At 37.6% G+C, this 13,405-nt stretch overlaps 1 protein-coding gene and 1 long non-coding RNA gene across 6 annotated transcripts in view; both read right to left on the minus strand.

Moving 5' to 3' along the window:
• Positions 1-13,405, minus strand: part of LMBRD1 (LMBR1 domain containing 1) — a 66,971-nt gene that overhangs the window by 36,162 nt on the left and 17,404 nt on the right. For all 5 annotated transcript variants that reach the window (XM_086876202.1, XM_086876204.1, XM_086876203.1 and 2 more), the window contains exons 6-7: positions 9,770-9,858; positions 5,862-5,935 (exon numbers count right to left, since the gene is read on the minus strand). In XM_086876202.1, coding sequence (XP_086732328.1) covers positions 5,862-5,935; positions 9,770-9,858 — 163 coding nt within the window. The remainder of the gene's footprint in view (positions 1-5,861; positions 5,936-9,769; positions 9,859-13,405) is intronic.
• LOC147654699 (uncharacterized) lies at positions 2,433-3,759 on the minus strand. Its single transcript, XR_015282922.1, has 2 exons — positions 3,666-3,759; positions 2,433-3,542 (listed from the first exon to the last, which is right to left on the minus strand). It is a non-coding gene; the product is annotated as an uncharacterized LOC147654699 (long non-coding RNA).

The following is a 13,405-nucleotide window of genomic DNA, read 5'->3' on the forward strand; positions in this document are numbered from 1 at the left end:
CTTCTATGGCTCCATCCCTCTCGTACTGAGAAGCCCAGAACTCCAGGTGTGGCCTCACCAAGGCTGAGAATAAAGCATCACCAACAACCTGCTGGCAATACTCCTAGTGCACTTCAGGATACCACTGGCCTTCTCTGCAGCAAGACTACATTCCTGGCCCATGGTTAATTTGGTGTCCCACCAGAATCCCCAGGTCCTTCTCAGAGCTGCTTTTCTCTTGAGTGGTCCCACTGGATACAAACACGTTCATTCCTCCTCAGCTTTGCATGTTTCCCTGGTGAATTTGATTATGTTCCTGCTCACCACTTCTCCAGCCTAGGTAGGTTCCTCTGGATAGCTCCAATATAAACTCCAGAGGATATTCTCCCAGTTCTGTATCACCTGAAAGTTTTCTGAAGGTTCTCCTCCATCATCCTGACCATTAATGAAAACGTAGAACAGGACTGGAACAGTATCAGTCCCCGGCATACACAAGTGACTGCCCTACAACTAGACCTCATGCCACTGATCACTCTCAGTGGGCCTAGATACTCAGCCAATTTTCAATTCACCTCACTGTCTGCTCATCCAGCCCATATCTCACAAGCTTCCCTATGAAGATCTTACGGGACAGGCTCAGCATGGGCTAGACATACATTTTCCAAACATGGTGAAGCCACATCACAACAATAGATGTTGTTACCATGTTATAACAGTACAGTAGTGTATGAAGAGCTGAAGGCTGACATGGAAAGTACTACTCTGAAAACAGCTTAGCTCAAAACTGTTCCTCAGAATGCTAACACTACTGGAAAAAGGTTCTGACTCAAAAATCACACAGCTCACAGCCAGACACCCAGAGAAGACACTGTTGCTACATTCTGCAGGACTGCCCCAAACATCACCACATGGAAAACTAAACAGAGCAAGCCAATTTATGTTAAAGTGTGGAGTTAAAGTTCTCCAAATGCTCCTTTTACTGCTTAATCATCTTCCTTGCATCTCATCTTGTCATTTGAATGACATGGTGTTAAGAAATACCATAAAACATTTAATTTGCTCTTTCATTCAAATATTAGCTCTTGACTCCTGAAGATATATCCTAGCAGGCATGGAACTTGAATTAAAATCTAATTCTTACAATAATTATTGCTTTTTGTAGGTACCAAACACATACACAATCTTCTGTATTAAGTTATCAATGAAAGTAGCTGTGAATTTTCTCACTTGACCTTCTCTTGGAAAAGTAACTTTTGCACTAACTCCTTAAGCTAGTAATTTCCATGCTAATACCCTCCCTAGTAATTTATCTTAAGGGATGAGATACTTTCAGGGTCAGTACTTATTACTAGTACCTCCCAAAACTAGTATTTCACAGAAATTGAGGAGATCAGGAACTTTTCATACCAAACAAGTTTTGTTTCTTTGGCAATTTCAGTTTTAACAGTGTATTTCACTCTACCCAATTCAGATGCTGGGGAAGAGTTCACAATTGAAAAGCAAAACTCAGCATTTTCCCTTAAATGGCAAGAAAAGCTCTTCTCTGTATGTATCAGTAGATCAAATTTACTGTGATTTTGATGTTTGAAGCCATAGAAAATGGAACCCAGCAATCCAGTATAATGACAGCCCCACTGAACTGTAGCATTACCCGCTTATCTACCATAGTCAGTAACACAAGTGCTCAGTTATCTGCAACTCCAGACCAGCATGATGCTTCAATTTGTGTTGTCCCTCAACTGTCACCTTCACCCCCCAAATCCCAACATATCAAATGCTACAACACAGTATGATCTGATAAGAATTGTGTTCTTCATTGCATTAACAGCTCACTATGTACTTCAGAGTAATATATTAAACCAATCACCACCCTGAAAGGCCCCAAACACTGGATTGATCCTTAGAAAATAGTTTTTAACTAGATTAGTCCTTGGGGTAAATCTGGTAGCTCCATAATATAAACTGCAGCCATTTACAATCTCAATAATACCACCCTGCTGTATCCCTCCTCCCGTGGAACCAGGAGGATATGCTTTCATAAAGGAAGTCTAGGAGCACACACATGTTAGAATGAGCTTTTGCTCTCTATTTCTACTCAAATTCAAGGCTACCTGGCTGACAGTGCCAAAGCCTTTCCCCCTCCAACTTTTCACAGTATTGTATATTACTACAGCACAGAAATTCCATTTTAGAGCAGACAATCTAATTCTTCATGCTGAAGGCCACACAAAGCAGTACTGTTAACATACATTTAACTAATTGTAGAACAGATAAATTGCACTGCCAGGGACTTTAATAAAATCACTTGATTCATCTATTCCATGGTTTCTTCCATAAATAACATTTTATGATGAAAACAGTCAACTGCAGTCACAGTATTCCTATTTATTTTTAGTGTTTTGTGTTATAACCGTCATTCAGTGTAAGGCCATTTTTAATTAGGTATGAAGGGATTTGCTAACATATTATTTATTAAAATACAACCTTTATTAGATAAGCATTTAGCATAGATTTTTTTCCTTAAAGGCCAGATACATCTGTTCTTAGTTTCCATTTAACAATACAATAGCAATGATGGCACTGAAACAGGCTGAGGATATGCACAAGACAGGGGAAAATAAAAAAAAATCCAGTTATGCCTATACTACAAATACTCAATTCTTCACTGTGTAAACCACAGATCTGAGATCACCTCTGTCCAGAGACACAGGAATACCACACACAGTATCCCCATCTACTCTCTTTTCCATCATCTACTAAGCATTTGTGAAGAATTTTGAAATAGGTGTCTTCATTCTTGTATTCACTCTTATATAACAATATTCTTTTTCTGTGCTTAAAAACAGGAGTAACTAACACCAATGATCAAAGAGTGGTTTGATGACTAAGGACAAATATCTCCCACATTTGGAAATGGGATAAACAATTTGTTAGGCAGCAGAAGGCTGCCAGAACAACACAGGAGCCTAACTACTTGTGAGATGTCCTAAGTCAGCAGCAAGCATCACAATCCCCTACAGACTTGTCTGTGCACTCACATCTGTCTCATCTAGAGATTTTTTTTATAAAAGGCTAATATACAAAAAAACCCAAAACACCCCAGAACACAAAGACATGGCAAACTACCAAGAGAAAACAGTTACTCCTTCGAGAATCACATTCACCTCCTCTGAAGCAGAGTGAGTGGAGTAATCCAAACCGGTAAAGACAAACTACACTCTGAGCCAACCTCTCCCTGAAGTTTAGGGAAGTACAGCAGCAGTAAGTACAGAAGTACAGACCAGAAACTTTTCATTACTGAAGCAGTTTTTGCAGTATGTCATACCACTGGGACAAGTCCAGCCCATGCTCTTGCAGGTGAAAATAGCTTAAATATGGAAACCTGAACATCACTGCTGTTGGGAAAGGTGTTATGAAAGCTCTAGAGCATAAAGAAAACACTATTCCAACTTTGAGAACAGACCTACTAATAGGTGTTTTCCACTGTCTGTGACACATTTGTACCTCAGTCCATCCATATATCAAAGCCAGATCACTGTTTCAGCGTAAGATTCTACAACTGCCTGCAAACAAGGACAAAAAAACCTCACATCAGAGGTAGATAACAACCCACTCCCATGTGAGCTCATGCCCAAAACTTCTATAAAATAGCTCCTCCATTTCTCCCACTCTCCCTTAACACCTACCATAAAACAGAACAGATAGTTCCAGAAGGATGAAACACTGCAGTTAAAAATAAAGGAAATCAATTTCACACTCCAGGCATTTGCATAGACAGCTCTGTTGAAGTTTACAAAGCAACAAATTAGCCCAAAAATCTTAGTAATTAAGGCATTCAGATAATAGCTAGTTTTCATGCTTGATGTTCCACCTCATTTATCACTCGGTATTTGTATAAGGTGTAAATACATCGACACTAAAGCAACAATATTGAAGATTTAAGTATTGTCTTCATCTGAGAAAACACAGACAACACAAAAACTGAAGTTAGTGAACATGGATTTCCAGGTTCAGCTAGTGTTAAGGACATAAGCTTGCTGTGATACTCAGCTGAATCTTGCCTACAACCAATCTGGGTTCGAAAATAAGTAGGCAATAATATTGGAAGTAAGAAATATTGTACAGTAAATTGAAAAAAATCCAAAAAGTCATAAAATCATTAAGGTTGGAAAACACCTCCAAAATCATCAAGCCAAACTTTTGACGTAATACCATCACACTCACTAAACCATATAACAAAGTGACACATCTGCTAAGGTTTTCTTTGTAAATGGTTTACCTTTCAGTAAGAAATAGAGTTGCTTTATTTTCACAATCTCACAGCTTTGATTAGAATTAGAAAAAACATCCTTGGTTTTTTTGGACAAAACACTGATGATAATCTCCCAGCTAATGAGGTTTTTCTTTTGTTAGTCTCATGGCTAAAATAACACTATATGTGCTCTTCAGCAATGAAATATAGTTGAACAAGAAATTAATCTTTTCTTCTATAATTAAGGAAAAATAATTAAAATCTGGCATGTTATTACAGGCTAAGTAGAGTTCTAGATCATTTTTGACCATCACATGATTCAGATGTCAGCAAGATAGCCTGAATAATTTAATGACCCATGCCACTTTAAGAAAAAGCTTAAAGAAATAAAATTTATAATCATGGTCAAGTTAAAGCGCTTAGTCAATGGGGCTGAGAGCAATTCAGCTCACCTAAGACACCCACTAGCTGATCCAGCCAATTGCTCTCCTATCTACTGCACAGACCCTGATGGCCACTGTGCTGTCAGGTTTCTGACACATATGCAAACCTCTACTGAACTGCTTTCCATAATTCTGCTGTTAACTCACACCAGCTGGAGAGGCAGAAAATCATTAGCTACACTTGTTACTCATTTAAGAGTCTAAAGGTACTATTTCATGAACACCTTACCCCCTTTCCTCTTTCTTAAATCCTTGTTCAAGTTTTATACATTTATAGTTTGCCTGAAACAAACACCTCCTTGGGTACCAATGCTTCAAAATAATTTACTGCTTCAAAATAATTTACTACATAAGCTGTTGCTACAGAGGCAGCTAGAATTCAGGAGCAAAGCTACATGGGAACAACTATGTTACTCAGGTTCCAATGGAAAAAAACATTGTATTAGCTAGGACATGAACTTAAAAGATTAACACCTGTCAGAAAAACAGTCATTTCTGAGAAACTTTAAAGCTTCATCTGTTATCAGTCAGTTATCTTAAGCTTTTAAGCTTCTTTGTTGCAAAGTTTTACCTTGACAAATTAAAACATGTAGCATTACAAACACACTGATTATTCACTGAATGAAGAAACAGAACAGATTGGGAAAGCAAATGACCACATGAACATTAAATGTTGGCCACAGCTAGTAAGTTAAAACAGTTCCTCTTCTTTGTATGTAAAAGGAAGAGTCAAGCAGTTGAACTAACATAACAATCATACCATTTACAATTGGTTACAGAATGAACCCTTCCAAATCCCTTTCAGAAAGAACTGCAGTACCTCAGCTCAATATCAACTCTAGGTTATGCCACAGTTCAATGAAAAAAGGGCAACATTTAATTCTCTACATCAGGGTGGAGAAATAAAGGTTGAAGAGCAAAAAAAGTCAGTGATTGTGTTACAAGTTATAAATAATGTGACATCCCCTTGCATAAACACATCAAAATTAAGTCTGATCTATGCTGAGTACCAAAATAGTGGTCCTTAAACTTGCAGCAGAAAGTTAGAATGAGTGTTTCAAAGCATGAGAATCCAGAGCTAAAGACATTGCTGAATCTTTTTAGGATGACAAGTTTTCCAGGTACAGCCAGTGACAACTGCAAGTATCATGAAGGTAAAAATCTGAAAACTTTGCATAACAACTTACTGTGTAAGTGATAGCTGCCAACATTCCAATCACAGTTAAGGAACTAATGGAAAATGAAAGTGCAGTCAAGCCATCTGCAAAAAAAAACAAAAACAAAACTTGTTGAAAATACAGTAGATGTATAAGAACACTTCTTCCTAAATTAGTTTCCAGAAGAGATTTAAGTTCATGAGAAAGAAGAAAAAGATGAAGACATAGTTACCAGCCATAACTGAGATGAAAAATTGACCTAGAAGAGCTTTTTGACCACAGATCTTTATCCAAATTGGAGGATCCAGGACAGACTCATGTCTTTGTTACAAGCTCACTGAAGTTGCATTCACCCAAATGGTTGAAAAGCCATTACTGAACTTGCTCCCATAGCTGTCTAATATCTCTTCAAGACTTATTTCTGGCCTCTCCAGGATGCTGTGGTGACTCACACAACTTCTATGTGCATTCTGGATGGTTCATTTTAGTTTTGTTTGCTATCACCAGATTTCTCCTACTAAAAGCACTATCCAGAATCAGACAAGCATGGATCCTTCAATCAACCAAAAAAATCCTCAGTTTCACTCAATGTACACACAGACCAACGAACTGGAAAAAGTTCAGGGACTATAAGAGTTATTGTAGCCTGTGTATTGTACCCTAGTAATTAAGAGATAGTAGATGAGAAGAGTGATGAAATAAAAACTTCAGCTTCAAGAGTGACCAAAAAAAATTCAACTCCCTAAAATGTCCTGCATAATTCTTCAGAACAGGTCTGTCCCTAACCTCACCATGCAAGACATTGCACGTGGTTTTGGTTACTGAGTAACATCGAAACTTATAAATTACAGAAATTAACTGCCAGCAAAATATTTCATGTTTGTGCTCAGTCATAACCAGAGTTTACTGTTCTCCCCCATGTTCTCCCCTCCAGTTAATTCAAGAATTTAGAGTACAGTTAGAGTACAATTTTTACTTCTACTCACACAGATACACTAGCCTGTTTCCATTCATTAGCTAGTTCCCATTCTTATTTACTGAACACAGCACTAAGCAGTGGCAAACTGAGAAATCATAACCTTCCTCTATGAGAAGCTGCATGCTTCTGACCAACCCTACAGGCCTCCTTCCAAAACCACCAAAAACTAATAGAACAGCACAACCAAATCCAACTTCACTGCTCAAATCTCTGCTTTACTATTTTTGCTAGGTAACATCAAATAACTTCCCCAGAGCTAAAAAAAATATGTTCCTGTGTTTCAAATACTATAGCTATGTTTAAAACATTAAAAAAACTAAACAAAACCACCCAAAAACCCTCAAAAATAAACCTAGTACTATTTTTCCTCCAGTAGCTGTGAAAATTTGAGTTGTTTCTGAAGTTTAGAGAAAAAAAAAAGTCACAAGTGACCCCCATTTGTAACACACCACACTCTGTACTTACATACAGTATTTGATGATCCTCCTGTACAAGTATTTGAAGCCAACATTTAAAATCCATTTTAAAAGTCTGAACTATGCTCAATGGAACATTAAGAAACTAACTGGCTGAAAATTTGATAATTGTATATCAGAAGTATAATATCAGGCTTTGCCTCAGTGGATGAGTTTGCATTTCTTTCATAACCCCACAATCAACTACCAAGTGATGATTGGATGTTTGTTCTGTGTCTCAAGATCTTTGTATTTCTTGATACAAGACAAAGGAAAAGGGTAAATTAATATAAAAACAGGACAACAGATACAAGTTAAGACTACAAGCAAGAATTTTGTCCTTATTTCTCCAGCACCTGGAACACAAAAGAATCTTTTGCAGAGAGTTGCTGTCTATGGAATAGCTCTATGAAAACACAAGGGCCCCCCTACCTGGGGGTCTTGGGAGACAGCAATCTGATTATAAGCCAGCAGCATGCCCTGCCAGCATGGAAGTTCTATGGCATGCCAGGCTGTATCAACAGCAGCATGGCCATCTATTAAAGGAAGGGACCATATAGCACAACCAGCTCTGAGGACCTTACTACAGGTTAAGACTGATAAATCTGAGCAAGTTAAGGTAAGAACTACGCTGGTTGGAAGTTGGAGCACATGCTGTGCAGAGCAGCTAAGTGAGTCAGGCTTGTTTGGCCTGGAACAGAGACAGGTTTGGAGACACCCAATACAGCCTGTCTCACCTTAGCAAAGAGGTGGAGCTCGGGCTCTTCAGTGGTGCATAGCTGTCAAGTGTGAGACAATGGGTGATAGCAGTATATCCACAACAAGTAAAATGAGAGATTTTTCCACAATGAGTTCAGTCTCCGCTTACAAGTCGCAAGAGAATGCGGTAGAAAACAAAATCAGACTTTCAGGTCCCAACCCAGCATCTTAAGTTTACTTTCCTAGAAATAAACATTGGCTATATTGTATTTCATAGCAAAGGCAGAGCCAAATACTTTGTTACAATCACATCAAGGTCACCTGGAAAAATTAGCTTACATCTCAGCTCAATCATTATCACAACCTGTATAAACTTTAAGAAGCAGTTTTTCTTGTGCTGTTATAATCTTTGCAAAGCAAGAGAAACACCAACAAGCAGTTAGCCAAAACATTCAATAAACTATGGATTTGTCCTCCTCATCTCATGCCCTCACAAACACAGATTACAGCACAGAACATATTATGACTAAAGACTCTTCAAGGATGTCAAAGCAAACAATAAGGGCTTTGAGTATTTAAGTGTCAAGAGGAAGAAGAGGTAAATAGGGGCTTGTTGCTGAGTGGGGCAGGGGACCTCATGAGACAGGACTTTTCAGGGACAAGTCTGAGGTACTGAATGCCTTCTTTACCTCAGTCTTTTACTAGCAAGACCAGACTTCAAAAAATCCAGGCCAGGGAGCTCAGTGAGAAATTTGGAAGGAATATGTGCCCTCGGTGGAAGAGGATCAGGTTAGAGAATACCTAAGCAAACTGTACATATAAAGCTGAAAGTCCCTAAAAGGATTAGCCAGCTCTGTCAGTGTTTGGTCTATGTCACTGCAGGGAGCTTTTAATCAGTACCAAATTCCTAGAATAATGCAGAATATGACTTGATGAAGGCTTGTATGACTATATCCTAAAACATTCACACAGAACCAATACTCTGAGACATATCAAGGAAAAAGCACAAAATAATAGAGTACTTATGCATTGGGATGAATATTTGTTAGATAACTTTATATTTACACTTTTTTGAACACATTTGAAAAGTGACATCAAGTCTGTCTTAGCTCACCTATAAAACACTTCCTTCACACTTTTACTCTGAAAACATGCTCTGGCTAAGCACATGAACTACATCACCTAAGTGTTAAATACTATTCCATGGAGTTTGGCCTTCTCAACAGCTCTAGTGTAAAGTATAACAAATTGAAACAACAATTTCAGAAGAGGTCAGTACTGTAAGAGCGAAGGGAAGAACTTGTGATATCCTCAGGACTTTCCTGTATAAAGAGACAGAACCACTTGTCTCATTTTTACCATCAACAGCAGTACTGCATTTCATTAGGTAAATGATTGAAGACTCTCACAAGATGATGCACATTCACCATACACTGAAAGTCAGTGAACTTCAGCATCCAAGTAGCATTTAAGAGCTGAGTTAAGTGAAGACTATGGAAGGAAAGTATCCTCCTCTCCCCACCATGAATATCAGCAGACACAACACTGGAGTCCTTGTTGTCTAATCAGGACTTGTATCTAGAGTACAGAGAGGAGATGTTGGCGGTTTCTGCTTTCAAGATAGTTCTAATTTTTGTTTTTCTCTGAATGGGAAGAACAGTCTTATTGTAAAGTAGGTAAGCAGTCAGAGAAAAGTTAGAAAACTTCAACCAAGGAAGTAAATTATCTTGTTCAGTCAATGAACAAGTGGCAGAGTTTAGTCGTGTAGCAACCTGTGCAAAGCCCAGAACAAATCTCAAACTTACGACTACTTCCAAATTCTTCAAACAGGAGCTTCACTTTCTCCCACTCTGTGGAATTCTTCTTGTTGGGAATATCCAAAGGAACAAAAGCACTGTAATAAAGAAAAATAACATTTCTTACCCTAATTAGTGAAATATAAGGCAACTTCTATTTCCAAATTGAGAAAATGGAAATCCATTCGTCCCTGAAAAACGGCAGTGTTTCAACTTTATTCACATTCTCCTCAAATACTGCATTTATATAAGCAGAGTACATGTATGTGTGTATACAGTCAGGTCTGAGGCCAATGATTTTGTTTACCAGTCCTGAAAGAGGTAAGGACCCTACACTCAAGTATTATTAAAAGACTTCAAAAAAGTATCATTAAATCATTAATATGATTTACTATCCTGATCTGATTCATAAGCAGAGGACCAAACAAACTTTAAGCATCAATTGAGACAAATTCTTGTATAAATATATACTTCTGAAAGCCAAAATAAAATAATTAATGATTTCCCAACCAACCATTAAAATATAAAGGGACATGCTTATCTTCCATTATTACAATTAAACACATCTGCTACATTCCATTCTTCGTTCTGTAGCTGGCCCAGAGAACCGAGCTACAAAGGAGTTAAGTTTTTTTGTTCTTCCAATAAGCAGACTAGCAAAGAATGCTCAGAGAACAATGTCAGGTAAAACAGTCCCCTAGCTGAAAGTTTCCTGTTGTCAGGCTCACCATCTAAAGTCAACTAATAACCCTTCAGCACCTCTACAGACAAAACGGCTGATTTTGCACCAGCTGGAAAAATAGCATAAAACACTCCATAGCAAAAAAAAACACTGAAACCATAGCTTTGAGACATGAAATAGAATGTCTATAAGTCACAAGGAAGACAGATTTGAAGGGAAACACTTTAGGCAAAGAATGAATGAACTCAAACAGAAGTCCATAAAGTAGCATTCGAACTTGTATGACAAAGACTACATAATTAGACCCCTGCTTGAAGTCCCAAACAAGTATGTATATTCCAGGAGCAGTCTCAAAGTACAAAATACATGCTTTTATTTCAAAGGTTAAGGCTAAACCAACTGTGTGCACATATCATCACATCAAAACCAAACTGATACTCTGCCAAAAAAAGAAGTTGACATTTTAAAAGTTGAGATTTTAATTTCTAAAAAAAAAAGCTTCTTGACTGTGCAAGAGGCAGATTGAGGGCTAGCATTTGCTTAACTTGACACATGCTTATTGACTTAGGATTTAGTTCTTGTATCTGCCTCTAGTAGTAATTATTTCTGTAAAACAGAATCCAGACTAAATAAAGACACAGGTATTAAAACCAAGTAAAGCAACATTTCTACCAACAAATGATAGAAAGAAATCACTGCAGGTTTATTTGCTAAAAATGGTTAAAAAAGGAGACTGAGAACACAACTGAGCTCAAGTCCTTTTTATTTCAGCACGACCACGAATTTGCTATTTGTGGACCACACGCAGGGAACAAACAAGATGGAAGAACATTTGAGGATATTCATAACTTGCTTACTCTTTTCCCCCTGAGAACAATAGGATTTTTTTTCTTTTCCCCCAAGACTCCCTACAACCATCATGTCAAAGGACACTGATCAGAGCAGGGGCTACAAAATACATTATTCTCTTCAATTAGCACTCAAAGCTTAAATGAAGGAGATGGACATCTGATTCTGCTCCTGCTCAAATTCCACATACCAAAAGCCCCAGAAACGAACACAGGAGTTATAACTTTACGTAATGCAAGCAAACAAAAAGCCTCAGCATTTGATACTTAGAGTTCTGGACATAAATCAAATTATTAAATGTGGTAATTTTAAGAACAGAAGCTAATTGCTATGCTGTTCAAAACACATCCTGGGTAAATTATGATTAAAAACTAGATCAATATCTAGGCTGCAGAACAAGAACAGTAAATGCAAGACAAGCAGTTTAAAACTATTCACTCTAGGTAGGGCTAATACACAAGTGTAGATGGGTAAAGTTTGATCCTTAAAGGGTGTCATTAACTGTTATCCTTAGGAAATTATTTTCCAACACACCAGATTTAGACTAATTTCCTTAAGTGAGTTCTGCTGTGATAATTTGCATAACTATTTATGGGATAATTAGATATATTCATAGCTTTGTAAGAGCTAACGAGTCCAGAAAATTTAAGGTAACCAGTTTAATTCTAAACACTGACAGTCAGGAAAGCAAGCATTTTGGAACCAAACATTCATTAGCCTCAAAAACAACCACTTTGTTTCATACTAGACTGCTTAAGGGTGTTGTAATCAAAATTGCAGTAACTCAAGCCCCTTGAAAAGAACATGACATTTAGAGAAAGTAAAAGGAAAGTACATAACTTATGGGAAGGGAAAGATATGACAAGTGAAAACTAGTTCTGAGCATCTCAGTATAGATTTGCCCTATACTTTGCTTTTAATGGTTTTAACTCTATATCAAGTTATTTGGGTGCAGAGGATTTAAGTGTTACAGATATGCACGTTTTTGCTGGACAACTGTTTTTTAACAGATAAGTAAGAGGTACAAACACTACTCCTGATAACAATTTGGACAATAACATCCTGCTTACTGAGCTGTGTGATCAAGTCAGAAAAAACATCAAGATTATGTGGCACAAAATAGATTTGTTTCCCAAAATACTCATAACGATCTCTAGTGGAGCAAGGGCAACATCCTGGTAAGGCACTCAAACTTTGAGCTTAACATAGCTTTTATAATTAATTTGAGGACAGCTGACCAGAGAAGAGGAAAAAAAAAATCTCATGTAGATCTTTAAAACTATTTATTGACCTGTTTTAATCACAGATTACTTCCTAAACCAATCAGTACAGGAGCTGTCTGGCTATGAGACAATAGTCATGTAAGCATGGGAAGAAAGACTATTTGTTATGCACTTAACAGGAAATATTCCAATGCCTCTCACTATTGTAACCTTTGTGCAGGAGCACTCTAGTCCATTAAGATTAGACACCTAGAGTCAAAGCCAGTAAAAAATTCCAGTCTAATTTAACATTACTCTGATCTTAACCTGTGAGAGAATCCCCCACTACTGCAAGATTAGTCTTCACTACCACATTCAGTCAAACCACTTATACAGAAGCTTCAGCTCCAACATGTTTATCTCTTTGCTGTCACACTGGACTTCTGTGGCCACTCCCTGCCCTTGTTATGAAAACAGCTAAGACAAGTAACTTCAGAAAAAGCAGATACAAACACTGAGACATGCTACTTAATCTATATATAATTACACTAGAAATAGAGTTCACATTTTTCTTCAGCACAGTCACCTCAGTTGCCTCTAAAACTGAGCCTTTTCCCCTTGAAGGGAGTCTTGCAGTCTCACTTAGAGGAGAAATACAAGAATTACCTTTTTCTATCTTATGGGGAGAGAGGAACAAACATGCTTACAGCTACTGAGGATTCAGCCAACACCTACTAGAGACACTACCAAGATTTCTAAACCAGATGTGTTACACAATATATCTGTCAATACCTATGATGTGACCTAACTGTCAGAAACAGCTTTTTAACAGAAATTTCAGTAGTATTTCTAGACAATGATTAAGGTAATAAACTCTACAATCTCTCGTGAGAGTAAATACCTTACCTCACT

The sequence above is a fragment of the Cyanistes caeruleus genome, chromosome 2 (assembly GCF_971803275.1).
Source record: "Cyanistes caeruleus chromosome 2, bCyaCae1.hap1.1, whole genome shotgun sequence".
In the NCBI taxonomy this organism is placed as follows: domain Eukaryota; kingdom Metazoa; phylum Chordata; class Aves; order Passeriformes; family Paridae; genus Cyanistes; species Cyanistes caeruleus.